This window comes from Myotis yumanensis, unplaced genomic scaffold (genome assembly GCF_028538775.1).
Source record: "Myotis yumanensis isolate MYYU_CA2020_CCGP unplaced genomic scaffold, mMyoYum1.0.hap1 SCAF_3, whole genome shotgun sequence".
NCBI lineage: Eukaryota > Metazoa > Chordata > Mammalia > Chiroptera > Vespertilionidae > Myotis > Myotis yumanensis.
The window spans coordinates 58,000,950-58,022,373 of NW_027223754.1; the positions used below are offsets into that span (position 1 = coordinate 58,000,950).

The window sequence follows — 21,424 nt, forward strand, 5'->3', positions numbered from 1 at the left end:
TGCAGATTACCAATCACTTTTGTCCTCCTTACCAATCACTTTTGTCCTCCTTTCTAGCCCACGAAATGATTACTTGTGATGCTCACCCTACCCTACTGTTCCTCTTTTCTATTACTTTTGTGGACCTTTCTAACCTTCATTTTTTAAATATCTGAAATCCCACCTTTTCCTGCAAAGTTTTTATAATCGCTTACAGAGAATTGACCAGTTTTCCACTTCATCTGTTCTCCACTTGAAAAATTAACTTGTAATAATACTTGCATATTTACATTATAATAATATATTATTAATGAGCATCCCATGTCTGTGGGATTATTATCGCTAACACTTTTGTCAAATAGACTTTCAGTGTTCTACCTTAGAGCAAGTTGAGAATGCATCTGCCAAGAGTGACACGGAAAGCTAGAATACCATTCTGTGCGCAGACTGGCACAGATAAATAATTTTAAAAGGTAACTGAGACGAAAGAAATAATTATCACATGAGGAAGGCAAACTTAGTGACTAACCAAATACAAAGTAAACAGCCAAGCTGGGGTGAAAACAGAGCTCTCATAAATCCTTACCCTTTGTCATTCTTGACTGCTCTGGGGTTTTCTTTAACGACACTGTCGAGAGTTTGGTTTCTTTCAACATGAAAAAATAATACCAGTAACACAAGTCAATTTTCTAATACATCAGTGAAAGTCTAGAACTATAACTTACTCCCTTAAATGCTATCAGTTCAGTAACTGATCATTCATGAACCCTTTTAATGAGACAAAATAAACAAAAGCATAGCTTTTGACTTTGAGATATTTACAAATATATTTGAAATATACATTATGAAGTGACTCAACTAAGATTTCAAATGGAAATGGCCTTAGTGTACAATAAATACATCAGTGGTGAAGGGCTGTGTTCCTAGCATTAAGTCTTATAATAAATATATTTAGTTCATAAACCAGCCTTTTGTCCACTACTTGGAGCAGCCAGATTTCTTCCATTTTTAGATTTAAAAGGAAACTTAATTGGAGATCATCTAGGTCATACCCTTCATTTTATGGGATAAGGAAACAGAGGTCTCCCGAGGTTAAGTGACGTGCTCTGGGTCACCCAGATTGATGTTGGTGCAGAGCCTGCCCTAAGATATCCACCCATCTCCTGACCCTGACTGGGCAGCCTGTTCCACCAGCCTTTCTGATCCTTGTTCTGAGCAGATGGTCTCCCTCAGCAAATTCACTCTAGGACTCAACCAGAGAAGCCTGTTAGAGTCTTAATCAGGCCTTACCCTTTGCCATCTTTGTTTGGCCGGCTATTCAGAAAGAGGAGACTGTCAAGGCTTTGGGCTCTGTAAAACAAAAAGAATTCAAATAAAAAATTGCATATTGCAATAAAATTATGTGGTATCTTGAAAGGTCAACTACAATAAACATTCTTCATGAATTGCTCATTTACTCTTAGTGAACAAAAGAGCAGAAATCCTTCTGAGCAATTATGTCTGAACTAAATGTACAATGCTGAGGGCACCACCCCATCTGCTAGTACATTTTCATGCCAGAGGATCCAACTCCCTCCCAGTTAGTGTCTGACAGAATAAAACAAGCAATCTGGGAGATCACATTTTCAGGTTAGAGACAGATGCACTTACCTTTTCTCTATTTGCTCTGCCTTAGGAGTTGTTCTGAAGATGCCATCAAGACCTTGATTTCTTCAAATGTATTAAATAAAAAACCTTGTCAGTGGTAATAATAGAAACATGGACTCTATAGAAACATAGACCAGTTTACATCTAAGAGAGAAAATAGACGCTTGTTGGGAAAGATGAGCCACATTCTTGAAATTGCTTTATTCCAAACAGATACTTTGATAGACTCAAAATTTAAATTGCAGTGGAGCTTAAAGAAAAGTTACAAATTGGGGATATATAACCCATAACAGGTACACAGATGTATTGTTTGGGTTCATGGAGTGTTTTTTTCTTATTTGTTTTTGTATTTTTTTAAATATGTTTTTATTAATTTCTTTATAGAGAGGGAAAGTGAGATAGAAACATTGATGAGAGATCCGCTGCCTCCCACGGGGCCCCTACTGGGAATGGAGCCTGCAACCCGGGCATGTGCCCTGACTGGGAACTGAACCAGCGACCGCTTGGTGCCTCAATCAAACTCAACCACTGAGCAACACCAGCCGGGTCATGGAGTGGTTTTTATTTTAATGTGAGCCAATATTTACAAGATGGCATGACCTATAGAAACCTGAATTTTCAGGACCTCCTGTAAATGTCCTGCAATGCTGGGCTCAGATTCTCACATGGCAATACTCAGAGGGAGCTGGGGAGCACCTGTGCTCTTTGGAAAGGACATTCCCCTCAGTTTTATACAGTCATTTGCACCGGCCTGGCCTCCACAGGCCATTGAGTCTGTGATTCATGAGCTCATACCTCCTTCTCATGTGGATCATTATTGTCAGAACAGAATATGAAAAATACATCTCTTGATCAATGAACTCATTTGGCATTTGCTTTTTCTCCTTTTCTTTGGCCCCTGTCTCTTCAGTATGTTAGAATGCAAAGTGACAGAGCGATAGTTTAAACTCCACACATCTCTAACACAAACCTCAATTTTTTATAATTTTTAAAGTGTGCAGTTATAAATGATTCAAAATACAGAGATAATGTTACCTAAGATAATAAGTGGTTTATGTAATGGTTAAACTAACAGCAGTTAGTGATCAAACCAAACTCTGTTTATATACTAAGGTAACATTCAGGAAGAGAAATGTGATTATTTCTTTAACTGCTTTATTAAACAACTGTAATGTGAAAATCAAAGTCACTTTAATATTAGAATCTTTGCATTGTAATAACCATTCATAATAATGATGCAATGATGATTTCCACAAGCTTTATATTCAAAATTTGTAGGATACTTTTGACTAGCCCAGAATGTGGGTCCTCACGCTATATAATTCAGTTATAAAGCAAAAAGTAAATGTATTGAAATCTTACCTATTCAAGCTTTTGTTCATTTTGATTATATTATCCAATTCTTCACTTTTGGAAGAAAAAGAAAATTTCACATCAGTCAAAGCCTGACCAGAATCAAAGAGCAGATTCTCCTTAAAACAACTATTTCTGAGTTTTCTGAAATACAACACATATCCCACCTCTATCACCTATGAAGATGCTGTCTACCCTTCAAAGCTGTCCTCAGACACCTCTTTCTCGAAGAACTTCTTTCCCGTCTTCCAACTGAACAGAGTCCCTCCATGTTTGCAATCCCAGCAGCATTTTGTTTATTTGCACCTCCTCTAGGGCACTTACATGATTGCACTTAACATGGCAACTGTGACTTGTCCCATACAATTGTCCCTGCTCCTGTGCATACAAGTGTGCACACAGACATATCCCACTTAGCATTTGGAACTGTGTTTTACCTCAGATCCTCCTCAGTCTTTAATATAGTGTCTTTCATCCAGTAGATGCTTAATACCAGTTTTTAACTGAATCAACAAATATAGGTACATTGGCTAGTTGTAGATCCTACTCTTGCACAATGTATTTGCACAAAGCAGCTATTCAACAACACTTGTTCATTGTTAAGTCTGACTGCTTTCTTGAATTTTTGTTAACCTCATCCCAGGCCAGCTAAATTTGGTAGCCTGTTTTTGTATTTGAGTCCTGTAAAGTCTTCACTGGCTGCTTCTTTGAGAGCAACCTGTCTAAGTGAATGCCCTGGGTTCCAGAACACCCCTTAGAAACACAAGCTTACCTCTCTGTCCCAAGAAGGCAACCTCAGTGGGTTTCATGGCCCTCTTCCCTCCTCAGGTGTATCCTTTCCTCGTAGGTCCACCCTCTTCACCACCATTTCTCTGGTGTTCCTCATTCATTTTTTCAATTAAAAAATTTTGGTTCTCTCTACTTCCTGATCTAGAACCACATGTTTTTCATACTTTCTCAATGTTTCTCTTTTTTCTTGATTCATTACTGGTATTTACCAGTAGGCTGTGAGGCCCAGTAACTTGATAGTTACACATTCAGGCTCCCAAGTGAGGAATACCTGGATATCTGGAATCCAGTGCAGGATTCACCACGTACGAGTTGGCGACTCTGGGTGAGCTACCTAACCTCTGCCTTGACTTCTCCATCTGTACAATAAGAATACAAATTGGTCCCACCTCACAGAATCAATAAACTAATGAGGATAAAGTGCTTATATGATGCCTGGCAAGCCATAAATTAATTTTGGCCATTATATTAAACAGTTCCCAGTCAAAAATAAAATTTTCATTTTTTACTTTTGAACTGCATTTAGAGATGCCAAGACATTGGCTTAGCCTTAGAAAGGTATAGCTGCTGAGTCATGTATGTGCTGGAAGAGGCCTGACACAAGGTAGCAGCAACAGTCCTCCGAGAGACCCTTAAGAACACGTTAGATCCACAGCCATCACATAGCTGAACCTGTTCAGGTAATATTATGTATTCTATGGTACAACTGAAGGCTGAGAATAAATACTGAAATACAAAAATCACTGAATGTGAAAAAAATCAATGTTCTCTCTTTATGTGGGACACACATTACCCAGGCCCCTGACACAATGCCCCATTGTCTTTTCTTGCTTGAAATTCTACCGTCCAACTCTGAGGCTGTGAATCTGCCCATGTCCCCAAGGGAAAGAGCAAACCTAACAATCCTGTAAATTTTAGCCACAGACCTTTCTGACTGGTATGAGTCACAATAATGAGATTATCAGGATTGGGGGTTGCTCGTGTTTATCACAAGAAAATTAGCATAAATCATGAGGAGACACTCTGTAGTAAATTAAATAAAATAGAGATTACATCCTGAATGAAGAAGTTCAGCTTTTAAAATGACCTTAAATTGATGAAAGCTTTGGATATTAAGTTTCACCATTGCATTTGCAATAAATTAAATGCTTTTAATCAGATAAGAATTTCACAAAGGAACTTCACAAAGAGCAGCTGGGATAAATAAAGCTATTCTAGTCCCTGTGAACATCCCACAGGAACAATACTCAGCTACGGATGCAACAGACATTTTCCCTGCCCCCCAGTCAAAGCAGCAACTTCTCTCTGAGAAGAATGTACCTGGCTTTGGGATCTGTGCATCGTGGCTGGGGAGAGTGGACAGGAAAGTTCAACTGACTGAAGCTCTCGTTGTCTTTGTTTGATTTATGAGAAACCATAATTTCTCTTCAATATCACTCCCCTATCTCTCTCTTAAACTTCCCTTTCACCTACCAAAAACTATCTATTTTTAAACCCTATTAAAAACAAAATATTACCTTGATCAAAAATGAATAATTAAAATTAGAGATCTAATTTGATGAGAGAAGAAATGGAAATGAAACATTCCTGATACTCTCTAGAGTTCCCTTCCAGATTCAGAGCTCCACTTCTGTTTGCGAATTTGCACAGAGCTAAGTGTCACTTCTGTTTCTTCTCTGCAGTTCTTTCAACTGAGGCTGCAATCCCTAATAACACTAAGCATTGCTAAATTCCATGAAGCAAAAAAATTTGTAGGCATGGGGATTTAAACTATGAAATATTTATATTCAAGGTTTTCTCACTGTGCATCATTATTTTGCTATACTCTATGAACACCTACTTTGTACAAAGCATCAGGTCAGACTCAGTAAATGACATATGATGAATAAGAAAAAATATCCTCTCTGATAGAGTTGATAGAGATGATGAGACATTTATATAAATAACACAAAATAGCACCAAGTATGATTAGTTGTTATAAAATATAAATAGTGGAGCTCTAATTGCTTAGAGAAGCAGAAGTCACACTTCACTAAATCACTCAGGGAAGACTTCCCAGAGGGGGTGATATTTGACCTGGATCTTGAAAAATAGGTAGGACTTGGATGGACGGAAATGGTGACCTTGAGGCTGGAAATGGGTAGAATGGCATAAACATGGCAGAGTATCTGGAAACTATAGGAAGGAAATAATTTAACTTGGAATTGAATATAGGGTAACTGTAAGGGTAAAGTCAGAAATAACTCTAGAATGTTAGGTTGGAGCCAGCTCAGCAAGGGCCTTGAATGAGGTTTTATGTTATTGAGTGGGCAATGAGGGGCCAGTGGAGTATGGTTCAAGCAGAAACTTAGGAAAAGAACTTTGGCGGGAATGATGGGTAGTCATGGTGCAGTGGGAGCAGAGACTGGAGGAGTGTAAGTAAATCTGGACAAGCTACTCTAATAACCTGTGCTGGAGTCAATGAAAGTTTGAACAGGGGTGAGGCCATAATGGCATGAGGGATACTTTAGACGTTTAATCCATATATGTCTGGTTACATAGAGAGAAAAAGACATGGACAGATCAAGAATGATTCCAGAAAGATGCATGTTAGAGCAGAGGAGAAGTTGGGAAGTAGCCTCTTTTGGAAGGACGTTGAATATGGCCTAGGACAGGGATCCTCAAACTACGGCCCGCGGGCCACATGCAAATACAAATATTGTATTTGTTCCCGTTTTGTTTTTTTACTTCAAAATAAGATATGTGCAGTGTGCATAGGAATTTGTTCATAGTTTTTTTTTTAAACTATAGTCCGGCCCTCCAACAGTCTGAGGGACAGTGAACTGGCCCCCTGTTTAAAAAGTTTGAGGACCCCTGGCCTAGGACATGCTAAATGGGAGTGCTGGGAGAGAGATAAAGAGATCAGACAAGCAACATAATTACAGGACTGGTGGTTTGGAATGAGGTCAAGATCATGGAAGCTGAGGTCACTAGGCTGTGTACTGTCACCAGAAGAGAAAGCAGAGGAAGAAAAGTATCCATAAATATCAGCAAGTTTTTCAGGGACACATCCACAGCCACTGATTCTTTCTTCTTTTATATTCTGTATTATATTACAAACATCAGAATGTTGCTTATACTGGGAACTTTAAGGGACTGCTAAAGCATTTTGAAACACAAAGAGAAGAAGAAAACAAGCTCAAAGCTCTGAGATCTCACCCCTTGTCAGTTCTCTGAAGTGAAGTAGCCACTTTGACGATGTTCTCCAGATCCTGACGACTTCAAACAATGAAAAGTAAATACAGGTCAATGACAGTAGAGCTACTCTTGAAGCAGCTAACATTTCTCATCTGTTCTCAGTGAGAAAAAAAAGCCATAGTTCATGTGATATTTAGAGATTATTGAGTCTAACTGAATAACAAAATAGTTCTATAATATCAGCTCATGGTACACACACACACACACACACACACACACCACTCTGTCATTCCACCTGGGCATTGGTTCTGCCATCTAGTGCTCACTGAAACAACTACAGTGTCTCCTAAGATGTAATTGGCTGAAGTTCTATACCTAAAAAGAAGAATGGGGAAAAGAAAACACAGTTAACTGCACAAGTAAACGCAGAAGTGTGTTCAGAACTTTTTCTACCAGAACCAAGGAGCATTAAGCAGCCTATTCAGAGAATTGATTCATCCCTCACATGAGGTGAAGAGGAACTGTCTTCTTAGGTTTCCAAAGGAGAATCCCCTTTGGAGATTCAGAAGATACACATGCATACTACAGGCTTTGAGAAGTCTTATGTCAGAGAACTCTGTATTTCCTCAATGTGTTGGGCCAGTGAACCCTTCCTCTGCAGAACATGCATTAGCATTGGGTGGCACATGGGACACAGTCTGGGAAATGTTGAAGTAGAGCTGCACTTTAAGTTACTAGATGCTAGAGAAACACGATGTTTCCCATAGGTAAGGTATCTGTGTGATGTATGTTTCAAAGAGAAGTTTTGACTGAAAAATTGGTTTACCATAATGATTAAAATGGCAAACTTATAATAATAAAAATTGGCTTATCATATTGATAGGTCTATAAAATAGCACTGGCTCAAGAGCTAATTTCAAAAAGCATTTTTTCTAAATAATAAGTCATAATGATGTATCTAAGACAAATACTAAACTAGAAGAGATGTGCAAGACAACAGGTGTAAATCAGGACTGTCCTGGGGAAACCTTTCCCAAAGCTGTCAATACAGTTTGTGGGCCTCTTCCTGATGATGCAGGTAGAGCTGGATGTGACCTTATTTATACAGCCATGAGCAAAGCTTTTGTAGAACAAGTTCAATCGAATGACTAGATTTCTACCTTTTCATTTATACAACACCAACCTTGGGACATGAAGAGATGGTTTTCTGTCTAAGGGGTTTAATCTTAGTCTGTTATCATATTCAGACAATTTTGGTTGCTTTCTTTATGTAAATCTTAGAATAGAAATTAAATAAATAGAATTCTTAGGTACATATAAGAATACTTATTTCCCACTATATTGAAATCAGCTGGAAAACCAACTATTTTATTATTAACTAGAGGCCCCGTGCACGAGGGGGTCCCTCAGCCTGGCCTGTGCCCTCTCGCAGTCCTGGAGCCCTTGGGGGATGTCTGAATGTTGGCTTAGGCCCACTCCGTGTGGCAGTCAGACATCCTTAAGGCTATTACAGAGGCAGGAGAGGCTCCCGCCAGCCACTGCTGCTGTGCTCACCAGCCATGAGCCTGGCTTCCGGCTGAGCAACGCTCCCCCTGTGGGATCAGGCCAAAACCAGCTCACTGACATCACCCGTTGGCCAGCCGGGGAGGGACCGCAGGAGGGCTCCAGGACATGTCCCACCCATCTGGCTCAGTCCCGATTGGCCAGACCCTAGCAGCAAGCTAACCTACCAGTCGGAGCATCTGCCCCCTGGTGGTCAGTGCACATCAGACCGACTGGTCAACCAGTCGACTGTCTGCCTCCTGGTGGTCAGTGAATGTCATAGCAAGTGGTTGGGGACATTAGCATATCATTAGCATATTATGCTTTGATTGGTTGAACGGTTGACTGGTTGGCCGTATACTTAGCATATTAGGCTTTTATGATTGCTTAGTATTTTTAAGTGTTCTAATACAGCATACTTTATAATGTCTACAAATGCATAGACATAGAAATAGTTCATTGTACCTTATATTTCTTTCAGCAGATCTGTTGGTTTCTGTATATACACTTGCTTTAGGTGGACAAATCTGCCTGTATTTTAAAAGTTAAAATAATGTTTGTTAGGTAAGAAAACGCCTCTCTGTAAGATTTAAATTGTTATTAAAACATTTACGTCCAAAAAATCAAAGTGTGTTAGAACACTATTTGAGATTACAAACTTCTCTAGAACTCAACCGCAGATTCCATTTGAAATTATAGAGTCTAATATATGAACTTTGCAATTTAATCTATCTCACTTAATATATTTTAAACCACTGAGTAGATATAGAAATATCTATTCTAAATATATTCATTTGTTTGTTTTATTTTAGTTTTCAGTCATCAATAAAGCATTTTCATACTTATCTCTTTTAGATAATGATATAATATTATAAAATATTAAGAATCATTTTTTGTTATTAGACATCAGAGGGATAATTTTTTCTTAAAGATATTCCATTTGAATACTATCAAGAAATATAACTGCTCAGATATGAAGGGAAATATTTCTAAATTTCCAGTATACCCACTATATCCAGAATGATCACATTGAATTGACAGAATTAAATTTTACAATGCTAGGTTCTGTCACAATTTAAGATATAGGTTTTTCTCTGCTCTTTTCTCCAGTATCTTATTGACCTACTTACACATTCTTGCTTGTTCTCAAGAAACTGTATTCAACTTTTTTTTTGTACTCCCGAGGACATGTGTTAATTACATAGGAAACACTTCCCTTTCATATTCTTTCATTAAAATCATCTTGCTGTGATTAAAGTAATCAGGACTTAAAGCATGTAAGTTGTCCTAATTTTATTTTTAAGATCATTGGTGGAAGAAATAAATTAGACTACTTAAAATGGATTAGACCAATTCCCATGAAATGTATCTTCTTTTGAATCTACATAAGTTCACTACTTTAGAGTTGCTGATTTTTAGATTAGAATTTAGGAGTACTAAATCCAATTTATGTTATCTTCCTAAAAATGCTATTTAAATAAATATTTAATTTCTCAATGTTATAAAAGAAAAATAATGTAAGATTAAAAGCTTGAGAAGTTATTTTTAAGACTATAATTATAACCATTGTACAAATAAAAAGTTATAAATATGGCTTATATTTATCATTAACTAAATGAAGATGTATTCTCTTAACTCATTAAAAAATGTATCCTCTTATTCTAAGAACATTTCAAAGGGCCTGTGAAGTATCACTGGAGAGAAATTCAGACCTGGGCTTTTAACTCAATGGGCCAAACACTTAGTACTACATAGCTTCGTCGCCTAGTTAGCATTTTCTAGCTGCAGCTACCCTCTTACTATGGAATAGTTCTAGAATTGTCTTACACGTTGTTAAAAAAAAACAACAACCACCATTAAAAAGCAAAAATAGCCGAAACCAGTTTGGCTCAGTGGATAGAGCGTTGGCCTGTGGACTGAAAGGTCCCAGGTTCGATTCTGGTCAAGGGCATGTACCTGGGTTGCGGGCACATCCCCAGTAGGAGATGTGCAGGAGGCAGCTGATCGATGTTTCTCTCTCATCGATGTTTCTAACTCTCTATCTCTCTCCCTTCCTCTCTGTAAAAAATCAATAAAATGTATTTTTTTAAAAAAGCAAAAATACAAAAGAATCAAAGGCAGGCAATGAAGTGGATTTGATGTATTGTCTTAATTGAGACACCATTTTTAAGTTTCACAATAATAATGGAAATGTACAATGTACATCTTGAAAAATGATTTGAGCTTATTAAACAGTTTAATAGGAACACATGGGAAGATGTTCAGGTCTCTGAATTTGTTTCTCAGTACTAATTATAGAGTGTCAGAGTTTCAAAGTGGAAAAGCCGTCTGTCTTTTATTCTTGATTTGGAGACAAGTTAATTAGAACATTTTTCAAAATTTGTGATAGTTTTGAAGTAAATTATAAATTCCTTAGCTAAAATAAGACTAAAAAACTACCCAACGGTATTTCTTACCTAGGGAGGGTTTGAGCAGTAACACAAAATTTCAAAAACATCTTTGATCAGAAATTGTAGTTCTTAATGGGAAACCTAACTATGACTGAATATAAACCATATATATGTCAAATATATATATATATATTTGCATGTAATATAAACCATATATATGTGGGCATGTATATTTATGAAAGAAAGAGAGAGAGAGAGAGAGAGAGAGAGAGAGAGAGAGAGAGGTTCCTTGCATATCGGTTCCTACTACATAAATTAGAAGGCATCTGAGCATGAACACTGCCTGGACATTGAGATTGTCCAGTTTCTATCTAGAAATTGTATTTCCAAAGACAATTAATGGTCATAAGTATTCAGAGGCAAACATAAACATACACTTGTGCTGACAAACAGAAGTAAAAAAGTTTTACAAGTGTTTCTTCAATAAATGTACACACAAAACACACCCATATTTTACACAAAACAGGTGACAGTTCAACTGCTTTCATTTTCCTTGAACGTCTTCATTTCTAAAATTTTGGAGTGCTAGGTCTTACCTATTATCCCGTCTCAGCTGGTTAGGAGATAAAACAGGAGAACTGGGCTTTGGTGGTATTGGAGGGTGAACACCTGGTTCCCTTTAAAACAGAACACAGCAGTTCATTTCACCATGGAAACATGATCTATTTTAGCATCTATTAATCGCATGCACTTATTACTACATTAAAATATCTTATGCATGTTACAACCTCCCATACATGAGATAAGTGAAAGGTCAAATCTAAAAAGCACTAAACTTTAAAGAAGTCAAATATTTAAATTATAGATACTTTAAATATGTAATCAAATGTTTTGAAGTCTTATCTTCTTTAACTATGGGTTGAAACATGTGTGTGTGTTTTAAACAGCTTAAAATTTTACTAGGTTATTTAGCTCAAGTCATGGCATTTTGGGTCAGCAGCACCTGAGCATAGTAAATGGTTCTTGGGTATTAATATATAAGCTCCTTTAGGAATTATGTCAACTATCAGGCAGCTACAGAAATGGCAAGGAAGGTTTTCAATTCCGCAGACCTCAAGGTAAAGTTGATTTGAAACTCTTTTCTAAATCTCCCTTAAATATTGTTAGTACAGGCCAGTTTGATGCTAGAAAGCATATACATACTGCCAGCCTAAACTTTGTAACAGTGCCTGACTAGATGACCTAGGAACTGGAGTCAGCAAATTATGTGCTCTGGGTAGGATGCTGACTTGTCCCTGTTCTCAAAAGGCTTTTAATACACAAATAAATATATGATAGATGGGAAAAGTGCTATAAAGAAAAATAAAACAGAGTAAGGGGTAGAAATAGTATTTTATAGAGAATGGCTTGGGAAGGCCTCTCTGTGAAGTAAAATCTGAGCCAAGACCTGAAGGAAGTGCTCAATGAGCCACAAGAACATCCATGGGAGAGCATATACATATGGGCATGATCAAATTACAGATAGTGTTTAATACTTGAAACTGGATAAAACCATCAAGGGTATCAGTGTAAGTAGAGATGGAAAGTGGGCAAGTGTTGAACCCTAGGCCCTGCAATATTTTTAGATGTCAAGAGTATGAGAGGAAAACAGCAAAAGAGTGTCGGGAGAAATGTGAGGGTGTGGTATCAAGGAGTAATAGTGTTTCAAGGAGTAACTGGCTGTGTCAAATGCCACTGATAAATTAAACAAAACAAGGACTGGGAGTTAGCATGGTTTGGGCAATATAGTAGTCATTGGTAATTGATAAGAGCAGTTTTGATGGAGCAGTGGTGAAAAAACATTATAGGAGTGGATTTAAGAGAAAATGGGAAGTAGTGACATTGAGGTGTTTCTCAGTGAAGAGAGAAGTGAGAGATGCATAGCTACATGAAGGTCAAGGAAGGTTACTAGAGTAGGTCGATATGATGATGGGAATGATCCAATGAAGAGGCTAAATGTGATGGTGCAGGAAATGAGGAATCTGAACCAGGAAATCTGGCTCCATGAGCCCTCCCCATCAGTACTGCCTCTTAATGGCTCCTTGGGCAGCACCAATGGCTCAGTTGAGGTTGGTACTCATAGAAATAAAATAAGGCTAGTAAACATTGTTTTATCTTGCCATATTAAGCTGCTTTGGGAGAATATACAGAGAGTTGGATTCAACTAAGTTTAGGATTCATCCAAGTAAGTATAACAAAAGAATAGTGGCAAGGGAGGGGAGGGGTACACATGAAACTGATTACAATGAGGGACCGTGAGATGGACATGGAGGGAAATATGGATATGGAGGGAGGTGGAGAAACTGTGAAAGAATAATAAAATCAATGGATTGGTGGTTGTGGTGGGGGTGAGAAATTTCTGGAATCAGAAAACTGGAGAGGTGGGAGCTGGACAGAAAGAAAGTGGAAGCCAGAGAGAGAAAGCTTTGAAATTGAAATTTTATACTGTATGTGGTTACCTACAAGGGCAATACCTATGGGTGGCTTGGGTATGCTCAAGGACAAGATCATTGGAGGGGTCAAGAAAATGAAAGGCCAAGGTGGAAAAAGATCCTCTTCATAGATTTGGAAATCACCAAGTATTATGACAGGAGGCATGATTGTGAGAGACAATGAGCCTGGTGCTAAAATCTTCAAGGAGTGAAGCGAGTGATTCAGATACCTTCAGATAATTCCAGTGTGAGGAAGAGATGTGCATAATGGCATGGCTCAAAGAAGATGAGGCGTGCAAAGGAGGAGGGAGTTAAAATTGATAGGAAGTGGCAATGAGGAGCAAACAGAGCCCCGTGACATGTGGGGTTAGGAGAAAAACAGTCCTCCCTGGGAGGAAGGCTGTGGGGATAGGGCTCTCCCAGAGGAGTGAGAGACCATTCAGTCAGAGACTAGGTTAAAGAGCAGCAAGTTTTGATGATACTGGCTGGCACATCCATGAGGCACTGTGGAAGGGTTTGAGATCAAGATGATGTTAACAAGGGTGGCAGACATAGCTGAGTTAGTCCCAGAGCTTTCTCCCAGAGTGTGGTAGTGAGACTGGGGGATGGGCCGTGGAGCAGCAGAGAGTGGAGCATGGTGGGTTTCCTGACTCTCGTGTTGACGGTGGCACTGAAGCCAGGAGAAGGACATGAACGCATTAGAGCACTGCCTGATGAAGGTGCTCAAGAAATGCCTAGTGCTATGGTCTTTGTTTTTACCCCACAGGAACCCAAAACTGAACCTGTGACAATTACTTGCATTTCCCATCCCCCTCACCCCCTACATACCACCATACTCTGGCTCCTCTCTGGAGTATTGCCTTCTCCCTTTCACCTGGATACCTCCTCTTTGCCCTTCAGACTTTGGCTTGTGTGTTACTGTCTCTAGAGGTACCCAATGCTGTGTTGGGAACATCCCTGTGTTTCTCACAGCACACCCTCTTCACAGAACATATCATGTTTTCAATTGTACATAATTTTCTGTCTCCACACTGGACTGAAAGCTCCTAAAAGGATAGTTTTATCTCAAATACTAGAATTGTGTGTGACATGGGTGTCCAATAAAGATGTGTGAAATGAATGAGAGGAGTGATTAGATGAGTTTCTATTTGGTGAAGAAGGAAATGGCTACTGAAGAGGGGTCTGAAATTTTCAAAATCTTCAAGTTTAGCTGCACCATAGAAGAAGTCCATTGTTGATTCCACTCCTGAGGACCTAGCAGGTGCCAGGTGCTCAGCTGAGTTACTATGTTACATGATATGCTGGGAAAAACTATTAACATAAAAATGGTTTCCCGTTGTGGCTCAGGGTTAGAGTTTACAATTAGATAGTAATTTACTTGTTTTGCCATCATCTTCTCAAAAAATATCCCTGTTTGGAGGATCATTTGATATCACTCACATGATCATGTGTCTTTATTGTACCTGTGTGGATTAGCTGATTATATGCTTTTCTCCCAGGGGTAAAGGATAGGGGTAAGAAGATGGTCAGTCCTGGGTAACCATGGATCTACACAGGGCACTGGATATCTGAGAACAAACAGGAGGGGTGACAAGATGAAAAGGAGGATTAAAAAAGGATGATGCCAAACAGTACTTATGCCAGAACTCATTGATGAAAAGCCAAGTTTCTTCCAGTTTGGAATGGCTAAGGCCCCAAAGAGGGGGTAAATACTGATTGGGTGTGTCTGGGAGGCAGAAATGGGTGGAGAAGTAGACATGAGTGCCCAGTGTGGAGATGGTTTGGAGCATACCCAGGAAAGAAAAGGTGGGTGTGTAGTTGACGAAGCCAAGAAAAGTTGGGGAGCATATTTATTTCTGAGGATAATGCATTTACACCCCTGCTGGGCAGGGGCTAGGTGATGCCACGTTGACTTCAATTCACCTCAAAGGAGGTTTCATTTGCATCTCTCCAATGACAGTCCCAGATGATAGAACCCCAGCCCTCTGGGAAAATGAGAGAAATCATTCAAGCCATGCCAGGAGCTCGAGGTGATGCCAAGCAGGGGGATTAAAATGCCAGAGCAAAGCAGGAAGCTAGGGCCTGGAATGTTTTGAAGAGATGGAAACAAGAGACATTCATGTAGAATGATCCTGTTTGAATACCACTTGGAGACATATGTTTAAGCTTGGATTAATTGACCCTGGCTCTCCCCTCTGTCTTTCCCTCAGTCCCAGAAGACCTTTGCAGGACCAATGCCAATACATTAGAGGCTACAACTGTAATGAATAACTTTCAGGGATAACATGGCAGCGCTCACAAGAATCATGTGAAAACTTGCCGATAGTAGCGCAAGGACAAGAGCTAATAGAAATAATATTGTAAAGCTGTTCCTGTTACTTCCTTTTCATGTGCTACTGCAGAGATCACTTCTCATAGTGCTGTTGTTGTTTTTAAATAATAAGCTTAGCTCTGTGACTTCTGCTCAAAACTGACTTTGTGAAGAATATTTCCATTATCACAGCACAGGTCTAGATTGAAACTAGAACAATTGACTCTAATATTTAATTATGAGTTTCATTTTCACTTTCCATTATGCCCAGCTTTTGTATCCCACAAATTTTATTTTTTATTCCAATGATGACAAAGGATATGGAACTTATATTTAATGAGTTCTAGCAACATGCAAATTTGCCAGGCTCTTGTATACTTTATTTTATTGAATCCATCCATCCATCCTGTGGAATGTGCATTATTATTATTACTCACTGAGCCTCAAAAAGTTGAGTAATTTTCCCTGGATCACATGGCCAGTCAGTGATTTCATTCTATTCTTTCTGAGGTCACATCCCATGCTTTTTTTCTTTATGTCATACTGTATCCAAACAAAATTCTTCAGGTATGTCCAATGAAAATCTAATAACAACAAGTTGTCTTGCATAATTTCCTTGCCCAAGGAAGGAATCATTAGCTCAACAAGTACTTATTCCACAGTTACCCCAGTTATACTGTTAGGACACACAGCAGTGTCTGAAGCAAAATTGGTGATTCGAAGAAAAGTGTGGCCCATGCTGTCAACGAGCTTAGAGATTGTAACATGCATGTTCAGAAGAATGATTGCTGCTGATGTCTCACTTGGCCATTTCAATAAGTGGCCATTTCAATAAGTCATAACAGAACAACGGGGCATGCCTAGAAAGAGCACTGATTCTCTCTAAACCTCTGCTTATTTATGCATAAAAGGAAAAAATTGGCCCAGGCCTATGGCTTCAAACCATTACACAACTATGGGTAGGCATAGTTATTGTAAGGAGTCCTCAGTTCCACGGTGCCCCAAGTACTTGCTGTAGACCAAGCACCTTGCACATAGTATACTGCACTTCATTAATGTATGTGGATGCTGTTGTGGTTCATAAAATCTTAATTAGTATCATTTATGTTGGATCTATAAGAACATTAATAACCCTTTTAGCTGGTCAGTAGATACAAAGAGACAAATTTTTAAGTCTTGGTGAAGTCATGGCATCTTTTGGTCCTTAAATGTCTTTCTCAGAGACATAGAACAGTTCAATGATTATCAGGTGAAATTATAATCATTTTCAGCATTCAAAATGAGTCTATTAGAAATGAGTCATAGACTTACATGTAAAACATACAACTATACAACTTTTAGAAGAAAAATATTTGTGACCATGGGGTAGGCAAAGAGTTCTTAGATATAGCACCAAAAGTACAATTTATTTTTTTAAAAAAACTTGATAAATTGGACTTCATTAAACTAAAAACTTTGCAAAAGACATTAATAGGATGAAAATACAAGCCACGCACTTGGGAAAAAATATTTTTTAATCACATACCTGACAAAAAACTTGTAAACAGAACGCCTTTTCCAAAAACATCTCAAAAGTAAACAAGAAGTAAACTAACCACCTATCAAAAATTAGATAAATAATTTGAACAAATATTTCACAGAAGAAGATGTACACATGACAGATAAGCACATGAAAAGATGCTCAACATCACTAGTCTCTAAGGAAATGCAAATTTAAGCCACTGAGATACACTACACACCTATTTGAATGGTTAATATGTTTGGTTTTTTTTATATTTTATTGATTTTTCACAGAGAGGAAGGGAGAGAGAGAGTTAGAAACATCGACGAGAGAGAAACATCGATCAGCTGCCTCCTGCACACTCCCCACTGGGGATGTGCCCGCAACCCAGGTACATGCCCTTGACCGGAATCGAACCTGGGACCCCTCAGTCCGCAGGCCGACGCTCTATCCACTGAGCCAAACCAGTTTCGGCTGGTTAATATGTTTTTTAAGCTGACAATATTAAGTGATGTTTAGAAAGTGAAAAACGTGAACTCTCATACATTGCTTGTGGGAATGCAGAATGGTGCAGCCACTTTAAAAAGTGTTTGGCAGTTTCTCATAAAGTTAAATACATACTCACTATATGACCTAGCAATCCCACCTATAGACATTTATTCAAGGGAAATAAATACATATGGTCATATGAAGACCTGTATGTGAATATCTAAAGCATCTTTAGGGGGAAAATATATATGTCTTTCAACTGGTGAGTAAATAAATGAACTTTGTATCTCCATACAATGGGATACTATTTAGCAATGAAAAGGACTGAACTATTAATACATGCAACAGCATGGATGAATCTCACATGTATTATGCTATGTGAAAAAAGGCAGATTCAAAAGGTTCTACATACTGTGTGATTCCACTTACATGGCATTCTGCACATGCCCAAGAGGGAGAAGAGAGATGAGAGGGAGAAGAGCCCTCCATTTGCCAAGTATGAGGACAGTCCTAAGTAAAACATCGGTCCTTGCATCCCACCCCCCAACCTGGTATTACCACTCTGCTCCCCCAAGGCTCATGGAAGTACTGTCCCTATGTCACAGTATGCTCCTGCCACCCACATCCAGGCTCCCCAACCACCCAGGGTCTATTTGCTCCAAAGCCATCTCCTCTCCACAAAATCAAAACCACCATTCCCTCAGTGTGCTCCAGTTTTGCCCAGTTTCAGCAGGAAAAACCCCTGATTTATGTTATTGACACTAAGATTTGAATGACCATAGACAGCCCTTTAGCCCGTCAGATGTTCATGCTAGTAACTGAGGTGAGAGTTATAATCTATAGCTGATAACCTTTAGGCAATATTAAATGATGAAATAATTCTTTTTAATGAAAGAGTTTGGTTTTTATGGCTGGGGCAGAGGGAGTGGTAGTTTGGAGGGTGATGTTTTGGGCAGAGAGCTTGCCCCAAGGAACCCTGATTCTCACAGCTTCTCCTTTGCCCCTGCTTCTGATCCTGAAGGCTCCCTCCTCTGTCAGACTTCAAGGGGCTCCCCTGTGAAGGTGGAGACGGCCCGGGCTCTATGGGAGGGAGGGACAGTGGGAATCTGGGTTGAGGGGAAACAGGGATGTTTTCTGTTTGTTGCTGTTTGAATGTATGAGTTCATTAAAACTAGTGTCAGGAGGTCAGAAACCGTCTATGTGAAGTCACACCATTACATAACTATGGGTAGGCAGAGTTATTGAAAAAGCAGCTGATTGCTAGATTCAGACCTTCATTTCCACATTGTGAGTCTACTTCCTCCTCATTTTATTTGAACAACACTTTTAACAATAATACCCCTTAACTCAGGATAAAGTTTTTTTTTTAATGTTTTGATTGGGCATTTTAGGCATTCAAATAAGGTTTTAAAAATCACTGCATTTAGACATTTTACTGAATGCATTAGAATCTTAATTTTTACAAAGCAGATTCTAGTTAATAGAAACATTTTTTGTTGAGATAAAACTAAAATATATTTTCTATTTAGCATGATAGCAAACTTTGTAGAGGGTTGGTACCCAAAGAGTTAAAAACATTGCAGCATAATTAGATAGGTTACATCTTACCATTTATAGTAACAGACAAAAAAAATATATAACTGTAGTGCAAGGTTGCCATGGCAACACACTTCTCAATCAGGATTTTCTTTTTTCAAAATCTACCAATCAGCTAACAGAAAGTGAAAACCACTGAAGGAAAAGAGGTTGAAACAAATATGGATGAAAAATTATGAAAGAACATAGCAAGCAAACATTTAACTGTATGGTCATTTTCCTAGGTGTTTCTCCATGAGGATATTACGTATTTTTTCTCTGTCTTTGAAAATGATTTCAGAAAAAACAACAACACATTGTTGTTTTGTTGTTACTGGTGGTGATGGCTTTTTTGTTAATTCTTTTTAAAAAAATATATATTTTATTTAGTTTTTATAGAGAGGAAGGGAGAGGGATAGAGAGTTAGAAATACCGATGAGAGAGAAACATCGATCAGCTGCCTCCTGCACACCCCCTACTGGGGATGTGCTTGCAACCAAGGTACATGCCCTTGACTGGAATCGAACCTGGGACCCTTCAGTCCTCAGGCCAACGCTCTATCCACTGAGCCAAACTGGTTAGGGCTGTTAATTCTGAATCATTAAACATTGGGTAACAATCATAAACATTCATGCTGCCTGGTAAGCAACTACCTTAATTTAACTTCCAAGAGCTTCATGTGGCATTTAACCACTGAGTCTCTAAGTCACCTAAGTGCGTAGTCAGAAGCATTGAATTTGCTATGAACAGGATACTAATATTGAAAGGTAGGTTCTAAAATCAGAAGCAACTTCAACATCAACTTTCCAGAAATCTTGTTTCCATATTTCATTGTGAGGCAAGTAAGCATTTCTCATGAATGGTACCTACTATCTACTCTATTGGAAAAAGCCTGGCAAATGTTATCACTCCTGAAGGACTCGAAGGTGAGAAAAGGTTTAAGAACTTGAGCGTTAAGACATATACTAATGTTTAGTGACTAACAGTTTTGGTGTCTGGCCTTTTAATAAATCTTCAAATGAAAGAAGTGGGAAAGGAAAAACTCTCACTGACTCTGACCTTCTAATAATTTTGCATAATGATTATATTTGTGCTTTCTTTTATATATATTTCACAATCTCTAGCACATAGTCAGAGCTGAAATTACATAACAGCAAAACATTAACTCTTAAAACAGAAATGATATTCTGAAAAGGTACCGGACCTTATTACAAATTATAAATGAGTATGTCTCCATAATTTCTTATACTAAATAACATTGTTCCGCATGACATCATATTTGAAATTACTGGATTTCCTGCTACTGCTAAATACAACTGATAAAGGATGAATGCAGAGAAGGCGTCCTGGATAGAAATCCCATAGCTCTGCACACACAAATAGACACATGCATGCACGTATACACATACATACACAGCATGCATTCTGACATTAGAATCTTCGCTCCTCTCCTTGCTGCTTGGAATAGCTCTGTCCTCTCCTCACCTCTGCATCTGGCTTACTCTTATCCATCTTTAAGGTTTACCTCCGTCATCTCCTCTTTGGACCCTACTGCACCTCAAATACACCCCCCATTGCCTCCCTCCCCATGCTGCCACATATTCTGTGGCTGTCTCAGCCTTTGTGCTTAGACAAAGCACATGGAGCCACTCAGGTGGGGACAGGCTTCATGTTTAGCACTCCTGGCTCAAACTGACTCCCCGATGGACTTTGAATTTCTTGAAATAGGGACTGGGTTTAAACACCTCTGCATTCCTGAATTCTAGCAAAGGTCTTTCTTAGCACACAGTCAAAGCTCAATAAGTGTTTGGGGGAAGAAAGAGAGACAGGCACACAGTGGGATAGAGAGAACAAGAGAGCTATGTTTATTTTATTATTATCCTTTTTAATCCTCACCTGAGGATATTTTTTCCATTGATTTTTAGACAGAGTGGGAAGGTAGGGAGGAGCAGGGGAGGAGAGAGAGAGAGAGCGAGAGAGAGAGAGAGAGAGAGAGAGAGAGAGAAAAACATTGATGTGAGAGATACACATTGATTGGTTGCCTCCCACTCCCTTCCTGACAGAGTGGGATCGAACCTGCAACCGAGGTACATGCCCTTGACCAGGAATCAAGCCCATGACCCTTTGGTCCACAGGCTGACACTCTAACCATGGAGCCAAACAGACCAGGGTGAGAGCTATGTTTAAACAGTCATCATAA

General features: G+C 38.8%; 1 protein-coding gene across 14 annotated transcripts in view; it reads right to left on the bottom strand.

Annotated features, from left to right (window-relative positions):
* Window positions 1–21,424, bottom strand: part of SCEL (sciellin) — a 123,796-nt gene that overhangs the window by 56,940 nt on the left and 45,432 nt on the right. For 10 of the 14 annotated variants that reach the window (XM_070408905.1, XM_070408900.1, XM_070408902.1 and 7 more), the window contains 7 exons: window positions 11,474–11,554; window positions 8,953–9,018; window positions 6,967–7,026; window positions 2,989–3,033; window positions 1,630–1,689; window positions 1,270–1,329; window positions 566–625 (listed from right to left, as the gene is read on the bottom strand). In XM_070408905.1, the coding sequence (XP_070265006.1) occupies window positions 566–625; window positions 1,270–1,329; window positions 1,630–1,689; window positions 2,989–3,033; window positions 6,967–7,026; window positions 8,953–9,018; window positions 11,474–11,554 (432 nt within the window). The remainder of the gene's footprint in view (window positions 1–565; window positions 626–1,269; window positions 1,330–1,629; window positions 1,690–2,988; window positions 3,034–6,966; window positions 7,027–8,952; window positions 9,019–11,473; window positions 11,555–21,424) is intronic. The other 4 variants (XM_070408906.1, XM_070408904.1, XM_070408903.1 and 1 more) reach the window with 1 other exon arrangement.